At 41.3% G+C, this 21,575-nt stretch overlaps 3 protein-coding genes and 1 long non-coding RNA gene across 11 annotated transcripts in view; 1 reads left to right on the top strand and 3 right to left on the bottom strand.

Moving 5' to 3' along the window:
• Positions 1-21,575, top strand: part of LOC109255465 (uncharacterized) — a 29,581-nt gene that overhangs the window by 3,018 nt on the left and 4,988 nt on the right. The window contains exon 2 of the long non-coding RNA XR_002075249.2: positions 20,950-21,107. This is a non-coding gene — a long non-coding RNA (uncharacterized LOC109255465). The remainder of the gene's footprint in view (positions 1-20,949; positions 21,108-21,575) is intronic.
• On the bottom strand, positions 11-7,685 carry MYCBP (MYC binding protein). Of its 2 annotated transcripts, XM_019430194.2 has the most exons (5): positions 7,562-7,685; positions 7,294-7,366; positions 2,842-2,890; positions 2,468-2,597; positions 11-1,237 (listed from the first exon to the last, which is right to left on the bottom strand). In XM_019430194.2, exons 1-5 carry the CDS (start codon positions 7,643-7,645, stop codon positions 1,193-1,195), a joined length of 381 nt encoding a protein of 126 aa, XP_019285739.1. In that variant the 5' UTR covers positions 7,646-7,685; the 3' UTR covers positions 11-1,192. The 2 variants fall into 2 exon arrangements, with proteins under 2 accessions (XP_019285739.1, XP_053753245.1); XM_053897270.1 differs by lacking the exons at positions 2,842-2,890; positions 7,562-7,685 and having other exon boundaries at positions 7,294-7,530.
• On the bottom strand, positions 7,854-10,994 carry GJA9 (gap junction protein alpha 9). Its single transcript, XM_019430181.2, has one exon. It carries the CDS (start codon positions 10,432-10,434, stop codon positions 8,896-8,898), a length of 1,539 nt encoding a protein of 512 aa, XP_019285726.1. The 5' UTR covers positions 10,435-10,994; the 3' UTR covers positions 7,854-8,895.
• The window catches only part of RHBDL2 (rhomboid like 2), a 52,331-nt gene continuing 47,277 nt past the window's right edge, over positions 16,522-21,575 (bottom strand). For 6 of the 7 annotated variants that reach the window (XM_019430186.2, XM_019430185.2, XM_019430188.2 and 3 more), the window contains 2 exons: positions 18,086-18,147; positions 16,522-17,080 (listed from right to left, as the gene is read on the bottom strand). In XM_019430186.2, the coding sequence (XP_019285731.1) occupies positions 16,901-17,080; positions 18,086-18,147 (242 nt within the window). In that variant the 3' untranslated portion in view covers positions 16,522-16,900. The remainder of the gene's footprint in view (positions 17,081-18,085; positions 18,148-21,575) is intronic. The other variant, XM_019430192.2, reaches the window with a different exon arrangement.

Raw genomic sequence — 21,575 nt, 5'->3', positions numbered from 1 at the left:
AAGACTAACAAACAAGAATATAGTGCTTTACCATTTACAGATCTTCACATACATTCCATTTGACCCTCACAACAACCCTGTGAGGTAGGCAGCACAGATACTATTCTCATTTAACATATGAGGAAAGTGAATCTCAGAGCAGTTGACTGATGTGCCCAAGGTTCTACAGTTAGTAAATAATTTGTATTAATATCAGTCTTTGGCCTAAAAATTCAGCACCCAACCTCCCCTCATACTTGCCCTACCTACTTCACAGGGATAATGAAGATAAAATGAATTCAAGGCTAGAAAAATACTTTGAGGGGGAAAAAGCACTGTATAATTATACCCGCAAACTATAATTTTCCACGATATATGGCTCATTCCCCTTCTTATCCCAGCTTGTGCATGAACCCAGAATTTTAGATTGCCTCTGTTCTGTGCTCAGCTAAGCAACAAGTAAGGCAGGGGAACAGTGTGATCCTGCTTTAAGTTATTATAAATTACAGTCAGGATAACTGCTAGTATGGCAAATCGAAAAACAACACAGGCCAATGTGCAGCTAGGACCCACTGAAGCACAGAGAAAGCAAGGCAACGTTATCAGGTAGGGCATGATTGCATAGAAGGACACGTGGTGTCAGAGTTCACACTGGCACACACACGGTTATCTAAGGCAGAGTGGTGGCAAAGAAGAGTTATTTGTTCCACGTTATATAAACAAGAGCAGAAGATTCATGGGAACCCGTGCAAAAGCATCTTCTGTCACACAGATCTTTCCAGCTGCCTACAGAGGATATAAACAACAGTGTCGGCTTCATTTTAAAGAATGAAGGTACCTGTGCTCATATCCTGAACTAAACCAAGGAACAGCTCCATGCTGAACTTCCTTGGCTAAAATACCACCAGTACCATCATTCCTAGTCAGACTAATAAACAGAATGTCTTTTAAGGTAATGAATTAGATGGCTGTGTTTAGATTTTTTTTTTCGGGATTCACTTTGGATTCTCCTGCTTTTAAGACCCAAAGAAAGTTATATTGAGTTTTTATTGGTGATTCTAAGTATATGTGTTTATAACAGTTAAAGTGTGGTAGGTGAATTCAACATATTAAAAGAGTTCTATAGCATCTGTTCAGAAAAGATTATATACTATACAAACTATTCAAGTCATACAAAACCATTTTGTCAGTGTCTTTTCAATTGAGAAGATTCCTATTCAGCACGCTTCTCCTCCTGAGGTGGTTCATACTGAGCAAGCTATAGGGCAAAGACAGAGGAGTTTAGGTGAATCTTATTCTAAATTGGGTAAAAAAACTTCATAATAACAAAACAAGTTAACTATTATATTCAACTTAATTATTGAATCAGTAACTTTATAAGAATATTCTACTCTCTTTAAGCCACTTAAAATTAATACACTTTAAGATTTAATGCAATCAGGTCTGAGGAAAAGTCTTTTTCGTATAAACCTTTAAAATTACTGGGAACCCAAAACTGAATTCCAGTTCATACCGCACTGCTCAAATACTTGATAGGCAACAACCTATCTGTATCTTCCCAAGGATGTTGTGGCTTCTGAAAAGGTACTTTCTTCCTCTTTACCAAAGTTTTACTGAGCTTTCTCTCAAAAAGCAAAAAAAAAGAATAATGTAACATATATTAATCTAGCTAGTCAATGAAAAGCAGCTCATGTCTGACTTAAAAGGTCTAACTTAACCAACAAGTTAACTGGTATTTGTGTTGTGGAATCTTGAATAATTTAAGGTACTGCATTTTCTATTATGCTAAACTGGTTCTCTGCAAGAACACTAGGCTGAGATTGAGATTATTCGAATTAGCTGTCAGATGCGAGAAGAGAGACTTCGCTGTGCTTTAGTTCCCTCACCTACAAAATGGTCTGTGTCCCTATCTCACTTATTTCGCAAGGTTGTTGAGAAGATAAATCACATTATGAGAACTGCCTAATGTAAAAAAGTTATGTGATTCAGAATGTGGTAAAACCTCAGAGGCTCAGAGATGACTAATTTGAAGCTTATGAAGATTCTCACAGGAATTTAAACAAAGAAAAAACTTGAGCAATAGACAAAATTCAGTGCAAACAAATTAACACATTACAGGGCCACCACAATACAACTGTGCACATTGCACACTACACAACTGTAAGAGGTGCCTTTCGCAAAGCAGTGACCCTACACTGATCTACTTACATCAACTGCTTATGATTCCCCAAAATTTCCATTTACTCATAAGCAGCATTAACCAATGTTCTCAAGTTTTTCTTGATGCAGGTTCCCAAGAACCTCTTCTTGACTACACTTTGCTTATCCTATTTACAATCTGTGGTTTTCTCCATAGGGCGTCAGTTCAGCCTTGCAGTTGAGATTATTTCTCCTCCTCCCTCCCCTACTATCCATTTTAGTGAGGTTCTGATCTTATAATCATTAAAGGTGAAATTATTTTTAACATGAATTCTTTTAAAACATTTACCTTTGTTTTCAGTTTTTTATTTTCTTCTACAATAGCTTCATATTTCTCTTTCATTTCTGCCAATTCTAGGCGAAGCAGCTCTATTTCTGGATTTTCTGGGGTAGCAGCTCCTAAGTGATGCTTTAAAAAACTAATATCAAAGTTAAGAATTTACTTGAGCTGAATGAAACTAATGAAATAGCTCAGAGTAGTATCAATGTCTCTGATCACAGTCACCGCGTCTTACCACCAGCATTTACCCAGAGATCATCATCGCAAAACTTAACAGAAAGTAACTTTTTCAATCATCAAAAATATTTTAAATAGTATCTATGTGAAAAAATAAGAGTTCCAAAAATAAGTCCTTTTTCTGACTTGAAAGATGAAAAGGATACTCCAAAGCACTATTAGGTTTCTCTGGTTCTTCATATAAGGCTACCAATACTGCAAATCAAAAAGCAGAAAAAGCAATAATTAAAGTCTTAAATTTGAATGACTGAAATTATATTCCACAGCCCAGTATTAAGTGCCTATTATACGCTAAGCACATTGATAGGACTGCCATGCCATGGCACACACAGCAGATAACCTCCCTGTTCTCAACAAATTTATACTCTAGTGCAGAAGATAAGCAAAGGACTAAACCAAACAACAACAAAAAAAAAAAAAAAAAAAAAAAAAAAGAAGAAGAAGAAGAAGCATCAAGTGTCAATACAGGATGATGGATTATGGGAGCACATTGGAAAAACACCTAACTCAGCCTAGGGCACCAAGGAAGGCGTCCTAACAAGGGGAAGTAAGACCTGAGACCTGGGCTATGAGGGTTTCAGATAAAATGGGAAGGTGAGGGGGTGGGGAGGGCAAGAGAACACATATTGAGGAACTGAAAATTCAAGTATGGCTAGATGGAGCTGTGAACAATGTGGCAGGAAAGGAAGCTGGCAAGGTGGTCAGGAGGCCGACCAGGGAAGATCCTGCAAGTTCAGTTGGACTTTGATCCTAAGAACAACAGGCATATAATTAAACAGTTTTAAGCAGGAGAGTGACAGGATCACTCTTGACTGCTGTGTGGAAGATCCAGGGTGGGACAAGGATAAAGGCAGGAGGAGCAGTTTAAGAGGCAGATGTGGTAATTCAGCTGAAAAAGATAGTAACCTGCACTAGAGTTGATGGAGGGGTGAAAACAAAGATAAATTTGAGAAAATTTTTGGAGAGCATCAACAGGGCTATGATAATTACTGGAAGAAGCTTTGAATTGAAAATATGCTTCAAGGATAGAGTTTCATACACAACATGCTAAATAACCACCAACGAAAAACTTCACCAGTAATCAACATGCTTAAATCAACATTAAAATACATACTTCAGTTCATATCCAAAAGCTTACATCAGCACTGACTTGTTCATCTTCTACTGAATAAATTCCTCCTAGGATTTACTACTCAGATATAAATCTCTCTAAACCAGTGGTTAAGTTTTTTTGTGCAAAGAACCCTCTGAAAAGTGACAAAAGCCAAAAAAATGTAACTACACACAAAAAAATGTGCATCTTTAGACCCCAAGTTAAGAAACTGTTGTAAGACAACACTCTTCCTTTTTAGTTTTTTAGCTCTAATAACTCATCAAAATATAGACAGAAAAAATCAAATGGCAATGACTTAACAATCAGCACTGAGTTCTGATAGTTACTCTTCTAAGTGTACTTACAACACTATTTTTTGAGAAGTCGGTATGTCTACATCACCACCACCCTCTCCTCCCCCCTCCTTTCAGTGTTTTTCTTTACTTTTTCTTTTTTTTCAATATATGAAGTTTATTGCCAAATTGGTTTCCATACAACACCCAGTGCTCATCCCAAAAGGTGCCCTCCTCAATACCCATCACCCACCCTCCCCTCCCTCCCACCCCCCATCAACCCTCAGTTTGTTCTTGGTTTTTAAGAGTCTCTTATGCTTTGGCTCTCTCCCACTCTAACCTTTTTTTTTTTTTTTCCCCTTCCCCCCCCCGCCATGGGTTTCTGTTAAGTTTCTCAGGATCCACATAAGAGTGAAACCATATGGTATCTGTCTTTCTCTGTATGGCTTATTTCACTTAGCATCACACTCTCCAGTTCCATCCGTGTTGCTTTACAAAGGGCCATATTTCGTTCTTTCTCATTGCCATGTAGTACTCCATTGTGTATATAAACCACAATTTTTTTTATCCATTCATCAGTTGATGGACATTTAGGCTCTTTCCATAATTTGGCTATTGTTGAGAGTGCTGCTATAAACATTGGGGTACAAGTGCCCCTATGCATCAGTACTCCTGTATCCCTTGGGTAAATTCCTAGCAGTGCTATTGCTGGGTCATAGGGTAGGTCTATTTTTAATTTTTTGAGGAACCTCCACACTGTTTTCCAGAGTGGCTCTACCAGTTTGCATTCCCACCAACAGTGCGAGAGGGTTCCCGTTTCTCAGTGTTTTTCTTTAAATAACATACTCAAACTTGTTTTTTTCTTCCACTGATTTCCACCGATCTCTGCCAACTAACTTTTAAGACATGAATACTCTTACCTTTTCTACCTCTTGTTCCCCACCCCGTTTCTTTCAGCTTCTAAATTGGTCAGTGGTACTACAAGGTTGATAATTACAGAACATAATGTAAATAGCAAGTTTCCTGTGCTTTTCTATAGATGAAATATACTTCCTTTTAATCAGACAAGAAGCATGCCATACCCCGCGTTTCCCTTTTTTGCCTTAGCAGCCGGGATTTTTAGAGGTTGAAATGGTACTCAAAATAACTCAAATGCCTCTTTTTCCAAATGACTTATCTTTATCTTTAGCCATATAGTGTTTTAATGTTAGAAGCAATTTCAGATCCTCTTGGAAATAAGCCGGATAAAAATTCTAAATTAAATATGTGTAAAGTACATATGTTTGAAGCTGAAAAACATCAGATTTTAAATACGTCACATCAGTAGGTACTATGTTGTCTGGCATTATTTAGGAGACTGGAAATCTGCAGTGGTTGAGGAGTTAGATGCCAGTGGATGTGAGCAAGGGAAAAGAAGCCTTCAGTGGTTTCCAGTCTCATGAAGGAAGATCCATGTATGGCACAAGGCTGTACATCTTCAGTTACCTCCTGCCAAGGTCACTTCTCTACCTTTTAACATTCTTTTACTCTGTCTAGCCACTCCGGCCTCCTTGAACTTCCTGGAACTCTTAACATCACATTTCATTCAGGTCTCTACTCAAATGTTACTTCTTGAGAGAGAAGTAACCACCACCTCTTATGAAATGGCACATCCATAGCTCTTTATCCCCTTTGCTGGTTGGTTGGTTGGTTGGTTGGTTGGTTGGTTTGGTGTTTTGTTTAGAGAGAGAATACAGGCAGGAACCGGGGGGTGGGGGGGTGGGAATCAAGCAGGCTTCACACTCAGCATAGAGCCCAACACAGGGCTCGATCCCACAACCCTGGGATCACAACCTGAGCCATAATCAAGAGTCGGATACTCAACCAACTGAGCCAGCCAAGCGCCCCTCCTTTGCTATGTTTCTTATTCATAACACTTGACACTGGCTGGCACTATGTATTTATTTATTAGGTCTCCCTCAACTAGAATATAAAGCTCATTTAGAGCAGGGACATTTTTTTCCACTGCTGTATCCCCAGTGTCTAGAACAGAGACTTGAATAAAATGGTTAAATGAAAGAAATGAACCCACAGAATTTTTTAAAGGGGGGGGGTCAAAGAAATTTCAAGCATTTGTGACACTTCAAGAGAGGACAGAGCATAGCACTTTCATAGATACTCCTGTGTGTTTGCTGAAGTGTAATTGCAACGAGATAGGGAAACTGGTACCTGAATCTAACGTAGGCAGCAATTCAAAATTACCAGCCCATGCATGGGAATTAAAAGCCCTGCTTTCTGCTAAGACCCAAAGTTGTTATTCTCCCAGAATTGTCTCCTAACCTTTGCTTCTGGCCAAAGAGCAGTTACCAAATTCTTTCTTTCCCAGACACCTCTCGTGTGGACCCACGTCATTATCCCTGACAGCTCTTCTGTTCTACACCCTTGCAAGTTCTAGCCAATGAGTTGAATGATGCATAGCAGGCATTCACATTATTGCTGAGCTAATGAAATAAGTAGTACCCCCAACCACCTCTTGGAACTCTCCAGTTTCAAGCTCCTTACTCATCTTAGGTCTTGAACCCCCCCCCCCCCCAGAAACAGATACAGTGTAATAGCTTCTATTTTAAAAAGTGAAAACAATATAACCATTTTTATGTGTCCTCAAGCTCTTTAAACTGTAATCCTACTTATGAAATCTGCACAAAGTAGGAATTGGTATAGCCTACGAAACCGGGGTTGAAAAACCACAGCCAAATTTACTATGAATCGCCTACTTTGGGGACTGAGTTCATTTAGTTATTTCATAGACAGCTTTGAAATCTGGTTAATCTTCCCACTTGCCCTTTTTTCGAAGGAAAATGCTTCTTTACGTAATTTGGGGTCCGCAAAAACTGTAAGGAGGGAGGAGTTAGGATCTCAAGGTCTTTATCAAACATACTGGCTGCGGCCACTCGAGGCAAAGCAACGGAAGTTGGAGGGACTTTGCAACAGCTGCAGGAGTTTCACTCCCCGCCCGGAGGGTGGTAGCGTGAGCAAGGCTATCCCACTCGAGCGGCGTCCGACAGCCAGCAGCCAGACGTGCGCCAGTCCCTACTGGACCCCGAGGCCCACCTTGCTGGACCCCAGACAGGTCCCACCTGTTCTCCCTCCTTTCCCACGCCTTGGCCCGACAGGGACGCAGCGCCAAGGAGCACGACGTGGACACGAGGAACCCTCTCCTAGCCCATGCTCACCCTTGGTCAGCGTGTCCAGCACCCCCGACTTCTCCAAGTACCTCCGGAACTGCTCCCGCTTCGAGTCGGCGGCCTGAGGAGACACGGCGGGTCAGTAGCCGAAGCCCAGGGGCCAGAGCAGGAAGAAGGCGCTGGGAGTCCGGCAACCCCGCCTCCGCCTCGCTACCGCAGGCCCCCAAAACCTGCGCGCGCACCCCCATTCCCACCCGGAGCCGACCAGCGGCTGGCTACCGCCCGCACGCCCCCAGCCACGCCGCGCCCCCCTCACTTTGTAATGGGCCATAGTGACAGCGGCAGCGGCGTAGCTGGCGCCCGAGACCGTGGCTGGCGGGCTCTGAGCAGCACTGCTCATGCGCGGAAGGCCGCGCGCGCCTGCGCACTTGCGAACCACGGTGTGCGATCGCGGGGGTGTGGCCTGTTTTCATGGCGACCAGGACGCTCTGGATGCCCCATAGTGAGCTAAGCCGAGGGAGGCTGCGTACGCCCGCCTCTCCGCTCCCGGCTCAACACCTCTCCTTCCTCTTCCGGTCCTCGCGGCAATTCGGTTGCCTAGCGAGAGGCGAGGTTTTGGTAACTCGGGGAGGGTGTCCAGGTGGGGCCAAGGATGGGCGTGGCGCCCGGGGGCGCGGCCTGCGGAGTCCGGGAGCGCTGGGACTAGCTGGGTGGGATCTCCGGGCAGCGGTGTGGGAGCGGACCAGTCTCAACCCGGGCCTCATCGTTATTAGGTGTGGTAGCCTATACGTGCTGGCTTCTTGGCTTTCGTCCCGAAAAGGTGCGCACGACCGACGCAGGGCGCCCCTTGGGTTTCCAGTGGCTTGAGAAGAGCGCTTGGAATCGTATGTTTCGGCTCCAGCTTTTACTTTTGCAGTTTGTTTTGTGGCCGGCTTGATGTGGGCCTCTGGAGGGTGAGCAGTAACGTGCTAATAATAGGCCTTTTGAGCTCTTTCTGTGTGCCTGGTACTGTACTAAACACAACGTTTCTTATTTTAATTCTCACACTATCCCTGTAAAGTAGCTACAGTTAGTAAAGTGTCGAGGTTAGAGGACTAGGGAGTGTAGAGATACAACTCCAATCTGGACACTGAATCACGATGTTTTAAAGCCACCAATCTTTTTAAAATTTTATTTACTAAGTAGCAACATTTTGATTATACTCAAGAGACATCAGGTTGCAGTCTATATAAGGAAACGAAATTAAGTCCCAGGGACAAACAATTTAACCATTGTCCGGAAATAAAAGATTAGTAACTAAAAGGGAGACTTACGTAGAATCAGTATAGTCTCCTAAGGCTCTGCTCCCATCAAGGAAAAACGGAGTTCCAAACCATTAAGCCTGGATTCTTAACGTGACGTTCCCGGAATCAGTTTTCACGAATTCTGAAGGGAGCCTGTGAAAAAAGTAATCCTGATCCGGTAGCCCTCCTTGAATTTAAAACTGCCCCATCACCATTTAGAATTAATGTGTTTTTCCTTTTTGAAGTAGGTTTGCAATTGTCTGCCTAAACAGCTCGTCTTTAGAGCTGCCCTTATTTGTTTTGCCTGCTCCACCACCACCACGCTAGGGTAATAGAATATGCAGGATGTCTAGAAGTCAACAGCTGTTCAGATCTGAAGGTCTGTGGGAGCCCGCCTACCGATGAGGTTGTTTGTCAGCAGCGCTAAATGATTTGGAGGGCAAGCAGTAGAATTATTGCAGCTTCTGATCAAATCAGATTCTAAGGACAACCGTCCCAAAGAATCAGGAGTGTCTGGAATGTCCAGACAGTCTCCCTGGGAAGGAGGAAGGGTTCTGTTTGTGCCCTCTCTGAACTGGCCCTTGAGGTTTCCTTTAGGAGGTGACGTCCGATTTTCACCTTCAGTAGAGGGACCCCATGTAGCACTAAGCCACCTCCGTTTCCAAGCACAGTTAGCTGGCAGAGAGAAAGCTGTTTGAGGCGACTGTCCCACGTGGTCATCTGGATCTATAGCAACACCTGGAATAGAACCTTGACCTCTAGAGTAGTGGTTCCTTTTGCTGTCTTTGCCATCGATTTCTTTCTTTCCCTTTAATGGGTTACCCACTTCTTTTCTAAATATTTTGCGACTGTCTTCATTATTACATGAGCTGATGTGTTGAAGGTGACTACGGGTTGCGCTAAGTGTGCACATCTCATTAGAAAGTACAGTTTCTTGCCCATCCAAAATGCATTTCTCATCATTTCCATTGTGATGGTCAGGATCTGCCTGAAATGCAGGTGAATTTAAACTAGGGCACACTGCTGTGTGTGTTTGCTTTTCCATCAACAAATAATAATCAGGTGCAGGAGAGAGTCTCTTCAGTGAATTTGCAGATGTGCTCTGGTATTTGGCAAGATTTTGTTTTGACTTGTTCACAAAGAATTCATTGTGCTCATCCTTCAGTTTATATCGTCCCCAAAGCCCTCTTTTAATCTTTTTAAAACCTAGGTGGAAAATTTCTAGAATATTTAAGAAAAGTGAAACAGTGGCTATAGACTGCATAAATAACAGGAATATTGTCTTTTCTGTTGGTCTTGAGACAAAACAATCAATTATATTTGGACATGGGTGGCTGTGGCATTTAAATAAAGGCTCTAAATGAAATCCATACAAAAGGTACTGTCCAATCATGAACCCAACCTCTACCACAGAGCGAGTGAAAATGTGTATCACGTAAGTGCAAAGCAAGGTCCCCCTGAGTGGGGCTTTGCTTAGTTTCCTTTGTTCCAGCTGACAAAGTTCTTGCTCCAGTCTCCTCCTGTCCCAGGGCATTTCACACTCCACCCCCTTCAGTGCCCCTCTCAGCTGAGCTTTCTTCCTCTGCCTCTCTTTCTCCAGAACTTTCAGTCGGTACAAAGCATGGCCCATATAGACCAGGGATGGTGAAGACACAAATATCACCTGCAAGATCCAGTATCTAATGAGGGAGATGGGAAAGGCCTGGTCATAGCATACATTTCTGCAGCCGGGTTGTTCTGTATTACAGATGAAGCCAGACTGCTCGTCGTTCCAGACATCTTCAGCTGCTACACCCAGAACAAGCATTCGAAATATGAACAGGATAGTGAGCCAGATCTTTCCAATTATGGTGGAGTGGATGTGAACTTCCTCCAGGATGCCTCCAAGGAAATTCCAGTTCCCCATGTTTATTTAGTCAGCCATCTTAGCTCTGAACCCCATCAAATAGGAGGCAGATACATTCTTCCATTCTGAAGGGCATGCTATTTCGTAAAGCAAACCTATGGCCAAAACATGAACAAAGCATCACTCTTTTAGTGTGCTGGTTGCTTTAGTTTTTTCCTAGAGATCTGTGATAATCTTATGAAGAATATATTTAAGATACCAGGAATTTTAAATCACTTATGTTTAGACCTCATACTGCAACAAAGAAGGGGAGAAAAGATACCTGGAGGAGGGGTTGTGTATATTCTGTATGAAGAACAGAACTGTAGATGGGGTGCCTGGCTGGCTCAGTCAGAACAGCATGCGACTCTTGATCTGCGGGTCATGAGTTCGGGCCCCACATTGGGTGTACAGATTACTTAAGTAAATAAAAATTTAAAAAATAATAATAAAGAATAGAACTGTAGGATTCCCTACAAGAAAGGAGTCTTGTTATTATTAGCTGAAGCTTACTGTTTTACTTTGTTAAACTGAGAACTTCTGAAGAGCTTCCTAAAACTACTGACATGATCTTACAAACCTATTTATTAAGATTATATAAAAATTATAGCCAGGGCACCTGGGTGGCTGAGTCAGTTGAGTGTCTGATTCCAGCTCAGGTCATGATCTCACTGTTCGTGAGTTCAAGCCCTGCATCGGGCTCTGTGCTGACCGCTCAGAGCCTGGAGCCCACTTCAGATCCTATATCTCCCTCTCTCTCTCTGTCCTCCTCCCTAGCTCGTATTGTCTCTCTCTTTCTCAAAAATAAATAAACATTAAAATTTTTTTTAAATTATAACCAAAGTCAGTGATTTTTAAATCTCATTTACACACAAAGGAAAATGAACGTGTTTCATTTAACAATTCACTAAGATACAGTAACGAAACCAGAGGAAATGGATCTGGCTCTTGCTATAGGAATTTAGATTTGTTTTTAATCCACATTTAAATGTCTAAATTGCTTTCTGGCAGCTGTTGAGCATTTTCAGAAGTCAGAAATTTCAGTAATATTTATGAATATTCATAAAATTCTTAATTATCTATGAAAAATTTTGTACATTTTTATCATCTTAAAATGAACTCCAAAAATTCTCAACTATTTCTGTACTACCAGAATGTTATTAGATAGTTCTTGAAATAAATGGATGGCTGATGTGGTGGTTGTATTATACATACTTTCATTGTAATAATATTTGACATATTTAAGACCTATATCTTGCTTTTGAGGAAGGAGCAGGTGGGTAAATCATAATTCAGATGCTTGGATTATCAGATAGTATGTTTCCATAGTAAGGTAGATATACTAGGGTATCGAAGAGGAAATATATCCCATGGGAAAGATTAAAAAGAGGGAATGGTTTCATCACTTAGGTTTAAAATATCAGTGTGGTGTCTACTCCTGACAATGTGTTGCACTGTATGTTAACTAAAATTTAAATAAAATTTTGAAAAAGAAATTAAATTGAAAAATATATATATCAATATATATCCTATATCCCTCGTCTAAAGGGAAATGTTACATATGCAAGTAAAATCCTGGGATACTGTAGCTACACAATATGTTCATCATAAAAATCTTATGAGGTAGATATGTTGTTTCCCCATTTTACAGACGAGGAAACTGAGGCACACCTTAAATTACCCAAGGTCACACAGCGGAAACTGGCATTAAAACTCAATCAGTGTAGGGGTGCCTGGGTGGCTCAGTCAGTTAAGCATCCGACTTCGGCTCAGGTCATGATCTCACAGTTTGTGGGTTAGAGTCCCACATCAGGCTCTGTGCTGACAGCTCAGAGCCTGGAGCCTGCTTCCCATTCTGTGTCTCCCTCTCTCTCTGCCCCTCCCCTTCTCGTGCTCCGTCTCTGTCTCTCTTTCTCAGAAATAAACATTTAAAAAAAAAAAAAATCAGTGTAGCTCTAAAATCAGTTCCTATTCTACTAAACTGTTATTTTTCCTCTTTGCACTGAAACATTAAGAAATCATCTGTTTTCCCTTAAGTTTATTTAAATTAGGTATGTCAAATAGTGGTAGTTGGGCTTTTTAAACAATTAGTCCAAAAGTCTTTATTTAGTTCCTTTTCTAAAAGCTTCATACAGTTGAAAAGATTCAAAACCATCAATGTTCTAAAATTTAGTTGTATTCCTGAGATAGAGAAAATTTCTATTTAACTTTATTATGTTAATAATAGTATATTCTTTGATCCAACAATCCAAAACACTTTCAAGTGTAAGAAATTGGTATTATTTGTGTTGTTTATAATACTCACAAATTGAAAATGTCCAAAATAACTGTCAATACAAGACAGCATTGCACTTAATAAATAACAGTACATCCATGGTATGGTACTATGCAACCAATAAAAATGATAAATATATACTAATATAAAAAGACATTTGATAAATTGTTTCAGTTTATAAAATAGAACAGTATGACCCCATAATTATATATTTTTTATAGGTAGAGATGCGTCCAAAAAAGCCCAGAAGGATATTCATCGAGATATTAACTATGATTATCTCTGGATGGTGTGATTACAATTAACTTAATTTTTTGTAATATGTATTTTAGTTTGTTTTTACCATGAGCACTTTTATAATCACACACACAAAAAAATGTTTTTCTTCTCCTTAAGGGACAAGAGCATAGTATTTCCTGAAAGAAGGAGCAGTAAATTATTCAGCTACAAATCTTAGGTTCTGAAGCTTTTATAACAAATGACATGAATACTAGTCTACATAGATTCAATCCCAGAGAACCCAAAAGCAAAAAATAAAAACATTTCAAACAACTCTTTCTTAATTTGCTAAAACAGAGATTAACACAAACCTGTTTAGATAAATCTGAGAAGCAAATCATGCTTATTCTCTGAATGTGCCCCCCTTTGCAGGTGTAGAGAGGTTCAGTTCAGCGCACTGAGTCAGCCATCAGCTAAGATCCTTTTGTGCTCCTCCTATGTTGGCTGCATCCAACAGAACTTTTGCAGTGATGTTGAAATTAACTCTGCATTGTCCAATAAGGTAGCCACTAGCTATGTATAGTCACCGGGCACTTGTGCTGTGTCTGTGTAACACGGGAACTGAATTTTTTATCTTATTTAATTTTAACTAAAATTTAAAAGCTTCATGTGCCTAGTAGCTGCTTTATTGGACAGGACAGATAAAGAATATTTCCAATATTTCCAATAACACAGCAGTTTAGAAGACTACAGTTACGAGCCCCAAATTAAGCTGAATAGGTGGTTCCTCTATAATTCAGAGATGCTAAATTTAGAACACCAGATGTTTGGGTGATTTTGTTTTTCTTTACAGTAGTTTTGCCTCCTGGGGAAATCAGATATCACTGTTTTTGGTTATGTGAACGATGTGGCTGGTACCAAAAAGTCTTTCTGACTAAATAGTAACTTCTTAGTCATCAATCTTAATAATCAATGGGTCATGTCCAATTTCATAGTTAAATGAATTCTGTTTCTCTGTCTAGTTTTCTGTTACATACAGTTACATTTCCATTTAGGTCATTAAAGGTCTCTCTTCAGAGCTAGTGACCTGATGGGTTGGCCATGACAAAGGACTATTTCTTTGCTGGGCTTTTTTTTTTTTTCCTAAGATATTTTTTGTTTTTAAGTAACCTCTATTCCCTAGCATGGGACTCAAACTTACAAGCCCAAGATCAAGAGTCACATGGTCTACGAACTGAGCAAGCCAGGTGCTCCTTCCCTGGGCTTCTTTGCCAACTAACACATACTTTTCAGATTAAATGCAACTATTTCATAGGGGAAAAAATTATACATATATATTCATATTTGTATTTATGTATTATATAACACATATTATGTGTAATACATAAGCTACGCATAAATTATTAATAAACTTGAAAAACACTAAGCCTCATTAGTAGTCAAATACAAATTTAAATGAAGTATTTCTTTAACTATCAAAAATGCAAATTTTTTTAGACATTGGCTATTTCATCTTAATGTTTTATTTTAAAGAGAGAGAGCGAGTGAGAGAGAACACAAGCAGGGTCGGGGCAGAGAGAGAGGGAGACACAGGATCCAAAGCGGGCTCTGGGCTGACGTCTTTTTCAAAGACATACCTGCTCTTGGCACAAGTGTAAGGAATCTGTTACTGTCATATACTGTCAACAAATGGATGCAGCTACTTAAAAGGCAGTTTTTTGTTGGTTTTTTGTTTGTCGTTGTTGTTGTTTTAAGTAGGCTCCATGCTCAACGCAGGGCTTGAACTCAACAACCCTAAGATCAAGGCCTGAGCTGAGTTCTCAAAATAAATAAATAAACTTAAAAAAAAAAAAAAAAGACCTGAGCTGAGTTCAAGAGTCGGACGCTCAACCAACTGAGCCACCCAGGTGCCCCCAAAATCTATCAAAATTAACATAGCATTTCTGCTTCTGGATGTTCAAAATATTCACTCCGCAAACATACTCAAAGGCACACTGCATGTACTAGGAAGGTCACATAGCACTGTAGACAATAGTACAAAAGCAGCAACAACTTAAATGTCCAGTAGAGACGCGGTTAAATAACTACAGTACAACTTTCTCACTCAGCAACTCCGAGAATAGGGTCCCTATGTCACATTGTAAAGCAAGTGACCGAACAATCCATGTAGTATAATCTCATTTATCTCGTTAAAACATACATTTCATATGTATGTTTAATTAGCTAAAACAGAGAGATTAACCCAAAGCTTAGTTGAGGTAAATCCGAGAAGCAAATTCTCCTTCGAAGTTCGATCACAGTCATCTTCAACTTGTTTTCTGAACTTGTCCCTTTGGGGGTACAGAGCAGATTCAGTGCCATTCAGCGCAGTGAGTGATTAGGCATCAACGAAAATCCTTTCTGCACACGCTGGACAGAAAAAGGTCTGCAAGAATACACACCCAGCTGTTGACATCGGTCACCACCAAGGGAAAAGAGCAGGGTTTGGGACGGGAAGGTAAAAGGGACTCTTATCTTTTAAGTTCTTGTCCGAATCTTTGTTTAAGCAAAAACACATGCATATTCTCACGCTCAAAGAATATGTTTTTAACAAATCTCAGATCCTTTTTTCTCAAAATGTTGAACTACTTTTCACAATATATCTAAGTAAGTATGGATGCTCCTTTCAGAATATAGCAACGTGTTTAGCTAGTTGTTTATAAATAAGACATGTTGGGGCACCCGGGTAGCTCGGTCGGTTAAGTGTCCAACTTCAGCTCAGGTCATGATCTCACCGTTGGTGGGTTCAAAGGTTCATGGCCCACGTCAGGCTCTGTGCTGACAGCTCAGAGCCTGGAGCCTGCTTCATATTCTGTGTCTCCCTCTCTCTCTGCCCCTCTCCTGCTCACCTCTGTCTCTGTCTCTCAAAAACAAACATTTTTTTTTTAATTTTAATAAAAAAATAATGAAACAGGTCAATGATGAAAGAAAAAAACATGTATTCCCTGTGTTCAGGTGGCCCCAAACTACCATTTTGGAAAGAGAATGGCCAACAATCCAGGTTCTATAATAGGAAAGGAGACAGGCTACTCAGCTTTCAGACATGACATTTTACCTTTTGTAAATAAATTCTGCCCACTCCCAGGAAAGCCACCAGCCATGGAAAGGATGAAAATATCTTATGGGTGAGAATACCAAAAGTCCAGGTACCCAGTGTGCATGAGAAAGCCAGTTCTAGGTCCCTTGGGATCCTAGACATACTTCTAGAATCTTAAACTAGCAGTCCGGGAAATTTTCAGTCTTCTTTTATAAGGTATTTCTACCATTCATGGGGTGCTCTCAGTAATGTTTGTTCGTACACTCCAAGATACTCTCAACTTTAAGTGTTTGGGGAACACAGCATCATTAGACCAGTAAGGAAGGAGAGTATGGGCTTTTGAGTCATTACCAACCTTTAAATCCTGCTCCCTCCTAGACAAGTTACTTGATTTTTCTTTTTAAATGAGTTTCCATGTCCTCCTCTCTAGATGCAGAGTAATAGCCACCTTTCTGGGTTGTTGAAAGATTAGCAATAATGTATATAAAGCACCTCATCCACCCCAAAGGTGATTGAAAGTGATTATCAATAGTCTGGCACAGGTACGAAAAGTTTTTATTATCAGCACAGTACAGTATTTGTGGATTATATCAAGCAGTCTCTGCAACATATCCTCCAAGGAGACCAAGTCTCTTTTAGAGGATACATACAATGCACACCGCATGTCTGGAAAGAGCCTACCCCTGCTTTTTCTGTCCCTCCCCTTTTCTCTCTTCCTTTTCCCTCCCTCGGCATTCAGAAGCCCCTTCCCTAACCCTGATTGCTTTGTAAACAGTCTTTGCAACTGATGACTTGAATCATGTTTTGACCTCTTTATAAAATTGTTAGCATTTGCAAGGACTTCTCTGTCTCTTCGTAGACTTCAGGTTTTTTTCCCAGATAGCTCTTTTCATTATTTGGCTTAGACTAGAGGCAGGTCAGTTTGCTGGGGACAGGAAAATGTTGAAAAACACAGCAAATAAGACACACGCTGAATAAGCTGCAATTGCTATCCAAAATCTTGGGTCCTTCAGCAGTGCCTTATCAAAGCAGCTAAACACAGTGTAACCTATGGACATTCCAGCGAATCCACCCGCAATGTGGGCTGCAAAAGACACCTTGGGAGGAAGGGGGAAGAAATGGAAATAAGTGAAGAACATGCTAATTGCATATTTCAATTGCATCTCTTTTACTAAAAAAACAAGTACCATCAGAGTCAAACAAGAGCCTTAAAAGCCTGAGGAACAAGGCAGTGAGGCAAAAGAGACACAAAGCTGCATGTGCAAAGAGATGTTCTAAAAACATACAAAGCTAAAACATGTTATTTCATCAACTCTCCCAAGTATACAAGAGAGCCGTGTTTCTCATTCTCTATCATCATCGCATCGGGGATGGTTCTACATAATCCCGAGAGAATGTGTTGCATTGCCACAAGGGATCTCTGTGGGAGCGCTGTCTGACCCCACATAAATGGAATGTCAGAATGAGAACATAGATAACACACACACAAATATGCAAACAAACTACCAAATTCAAAGACTAATCACCACGAAACTGGAAATCTTTGTCAGTTTTCTTTGTATTGCAAATTCATCCAGACCCAAATCTTCTTTGCTGTTTTCAATCTGCTTTTTATTCTCTAGGGACAGTAAAATCCCTTCTCTCCTGTTTTGCTACCAGTAGCCACCAGTAGGTCAGGTGCAGGGAAGCAGAGCCGACGTCAGGGCTCTGAGACAGTTAAGTGAAAAGGACAATCCAAAAGTCTTCAGGAATTTGCTTAACTTCCAAATGGAAATTTGGCTGCCCTAAGTCATAGACTTGTTGTCCCCATTTGCTGACCCTTTTAAGCTACTGATAAACAATTTTCACTTAAAAAAATAATAAGCTGGTGGCGCCTGGGTGGCTCAGCCGGTTGAGCGTATGACTCCTGATTTCAGCTCAGGTCATGATCTCACGAGTTCGTGAGATGAAACCCTGACTTGGGCTCTGAGCTGACAACATGGAGCCTGCATGGGATTCTCTCTCTCTCTCTCTCTCTCTCTCTCTCTCTCTCTCTCTCTCCACCGCTCCCCCCTCTCAAAATAAACTTAATAATAATAATAATAATAATAAACTGAACTCACCGGTGACCCATTTGCAGGGACAAAGAACCTTCTGTAGAGAGCAAATCCCATATCCGACACAACTAGAAAGAAAAACAACCTGGTGAAGCCCCAGAATCGCCACAACAGTGCACCAGATGTTTTTGATTCCTTTCTGACAATGGTAGCTGCTAACATTTATGGAGACTTACTCTGTGCCAGGTGCTGTAGTGAGAACCTTATGAGTTTTCATTCACTAATCCTCACAACAACCCTAGGAAATAAGTATATCACTATCCCATTTTACAGATGTATTCATCCAACAAGTATTTATTGGTTGTCTTCTCTGTGCCAGAGAAGGTGGTAGAGATACTGCAGTGAACAGCCCTGCCTCATGGAGCTGACAGTCTCGCGGGGGAGGCACACAAATAAGTAAAACACACAATACATCAAATGGTGGTAAGGGCTATAGAGAAAATGCAATGAGAGGAAGGAGGACTAGGAATGCTGGGAATAGGATGTAATTTTTAATAGAGTCGGGGACAGTCTCACTGAGAATATGACATTTGAGGGAGATAAGAGAGCAAGCCGTGTTGACATTTGAAATAAGAGTCTTCCAGGCAGAGGGAAGAGCAGGTGCAAAGTCCCTGAGGCAGGAAATGTGCCTGGGGTGCTGGAGGAATCCCAAAGCAGAGCTGCTGGCTGGATGGGTGGTTTTCAAAGTGTGATTCCCTGCCCCTCCAAGCATTAACATTCACCTGGGAACTTACTAAACATTGAAATTCTCAGGCCCACCCCCAGCCTTATTGAACCAGAAACTCTGAAGATGAGGCTCAGAAATCTGTTTTAACAAGACCTCCAGGTGATTCTAGACTACAGTTTGGGATAAAATTATAGGTGAGGGGCGGGGGACCAATCATGGAAGGGCTTTAAGGAGCCAGTGTAAGTACTTTGACTCCAAGTGGTAGGAAACCTTTGAAAGCCTTTGAGCACAGGAGTGATATGATCCGACTTACGCTTTTAAAAGATTATTCTGGCTGCTATATAGGAAAGAGCGTAAAGGAGCAAGGCCAGGGGCAGGAAGACCACCTAGATTATTGATATTGCCGCAATCCAAGTGAGGAATTACCGTGGCATCTTATACATAAGGAAACAAAAACACAGAGGGTAAGTACTTGTCCAAGGCCACACAGCTCAGAGGCAAGGGCAGGATTTGAACCTTAAGAAGTCTGGCTATGGAGGGGCGCCTGGGTGGCTCAGTCGGTTGAGCGTCCGACTTCAGCTCAGGTCATGATCTCACAGTTTGTGAGTTCGAGCCCTGTGTCGGGCTCTGTGCTGACAGCTCAGAGCCTGGAGCCTACTGCGGATTCTGTGTCTGCCCCTCCCCTGCTCATGCTCTGTGTATGTGTGTGTCTCTCTCAATAATAAATAAACGTTAAAAAAAAAAAAAAAGAAGTCTGGCTATGTAGGCTTGCCTCTCACCCACCGCACCAACTGCCTCTAAGAACCACCAGGCCAAGAAAGGAAATGAGTCCACATTCTCCAGTGGAACAGTGAGAGCCCAGAACTTAGACATTCTTCAAATAAGTCAGATCCATGATGCAAAAAGAGCTCCTGGGGTTTCTTGGCCTAGAAGTCCACCCTCCATGTGCCCTGCACTTGGAAACATCTCATGCAGCTGTCACATTCCACACCCCAACTCCCTGTGCTCCACTTAGTGAACCACTGTGTCCTCAGAGATGGAAAGACCCAGTCCTTGCCTTTGGGAAAATACCATCAGGACCATGTGTTCTGCCCAGTTCCCCTTTCAATACTGTATTGATCAGCGTTCAAGTGACTAGACAGGAATTGAGGTCGAGGAAGTATTCAATTTAACTATACATGATGAGTACACATAAATGCTGGATAAATGTGGCTGTGTCCTATTTTCAATCATTTGAATTTCTTAATCCAGTATAAATAACAGAGAACTAGAAAAGTGGAAGAAAACCACTGGAGGAGGGGGTAACAACTGGAAACAGTTCCTCTGGTCTAGTCTTGCACAGTGGGAGGCCTCCTTTCAAAAAGCTTTTGTAACCCTCAGCATGTCAGTTTCTCCAATCTATTTCTCTCTGATCATGTCCTTCCTGCAGATCTCTGCCTAGCTCTTTCTGCTTCCTAGGGGAGTTTGCTTCTGCCTTGCTGCAGTCTACACTGAGACATGTCTTCCCACCTGAAAAGAAGCCCCTATTCCAATGAACCAAGTTATTGTCCTTGCTAAAAGTTTGTCGCTAATTTTAAAAGAGTTGCCTTTATGCGGATTTTTTTGAAGAGTGAAAATGTGAGCTTTCTTTTTTCCAAAGGTTAGCTCAGTTGCTTTGTTAGAAGACATATCCAACAAATAATGCTTCAGGAAGGAAGGTCCTCAAGGCCAGGCCAACTGTCCTTCACAGTTAAGAATAATATTTACCATTTTTTAAACATTTTGTTTTAAAACTATACATTTCGCAAGGAAACAGGTTTAAAATAAAACTGTACTTGTGCTTTGTTAATCTGGCGTGTGTTAACTTTTCTCATCTTTAATAGTAGGCAAACCAGGCGGAAGAATCTTTAGAAATGAAGCATGCCAGGAGGTGGGGAAGGCTAACATTAGCGGCTCTTACCTCCTCTGTAAGATAAAGAAGCCGCTTTATTACTTCCCTCGGGAATGACAAAATGTTACATAAACTATTTTTGGAGATTCCCTGTGCATCAGGAAAGGGTTTTTACTCCAACATTGAAGAGTATTAAAACCATTTCCCCATCAAGGGTTTGAGGCTCATTTTACAAAAGTCATTCATAATTACCTAAAAGAAACAGACTGAAACCCAGGTAACCTGTGTGTAGCAACATTTTTTTTTTTTTTTTTTTTTTTTTTTTGGTCACAGGACTTGTCCCTTGGTCCTGATAGTGACGCTCAACAGCTCAGGTGACCACTCTGCTCCATGGCAACTCTCCTCATTGACCCCAGGCGCTCACTCTCCTTTCTGTGCTCACAACTTTACCTCACATTTTCAGCTTCCCACAGACAAAAATAGTATAGAGAGTATGTATAAGCTATAAACAAGTCACTTATCTTCTCCCAGGATGAAATACTGTTTTTACAGCTAAACTGTCTGTGAACTGGATTTAGTCTCTTTCCTCAGAGGTAGTTGGCCCTGTTCCCAGCAATGTGGATAATTGAACTCGATACCAATTAGCAGAACCATTTTTGCTTACCATGGGGACGGCCCAGATCTTGGGTTTTATCAAGCGTCACCTCCGTGTTGGCCACCAAGTATGAGCCTACAGTCCGACCCCCGGGTCTGCCTTCTCCCCACACCCTCTCTGCGGCTCCGGCTTCAGCTGGAGCAGGTTCAGAGACACAAGGCCCCAGCTCACCTTGGCTCCCTTTGTCTTCTACCCAGTGTGTCCCCGCCACCACCCAAGATCCCCCCTGACGTTCAGACCCAGCTAGAATTTCCACCTCCACTCCAGACTGAGCACTCTTCCTAAATTTTTTCAGCATGTAATT

This window comes from Panthera pardus, unplaced genomic scaffold, assembly GCF_024362965.1.
Source record: "Panthera pardus isolate Hobbes unplaced genomic scaffold, ASM2436296v1 HiC_scaffold_11, whole genome shotgun sequence".
Lineage (NCBI taxonomy): Eukaryota > Metazoa > Chordata > Mammalia > Carnivora > Felidae > Panthera > Panthera pardus.
Note: the sequence above shows the minus strand (reverse complement) of the source record. Positions and strands in the feature narration are given on the sequence as shown.

What these genes read in the sequence shown, in the direction of transcription:
- MYCBP (XM_019430194.2), bottom strand. Translation starts at nt 7,645, where the DNA reads ATGAGCAGTGCTGCTCAGAGCCCGCCAGCCACGGTCTCGGGCGCCAGC. An exon ending in TCACTATGGCCCATTACAAA is followed by an intron (nt 7,367 to 7,561) that starts GTGAGGGGGGCG and finishes GTGTCTCCTCAG; the next exon opens with GCCGCCGACTCGAAGCGGGA. An exon ending in ATAAAAAACTGAAAACAAAG is followed by an intron (nt 1,238 to 2,467) that starts GTAAATGTTTTA and finishes TTTGCCCTATAG; the next exon opens with CTTGCTCAGTATGAACCACC.
- GJA9 (XM_019430181.2), bottom strand. Translation starts at nt 10,434, where the DNA reads ATGGGGAACTGGAATTTCCTTGGAGGCATCCTGGAGGAAGTTCACATC.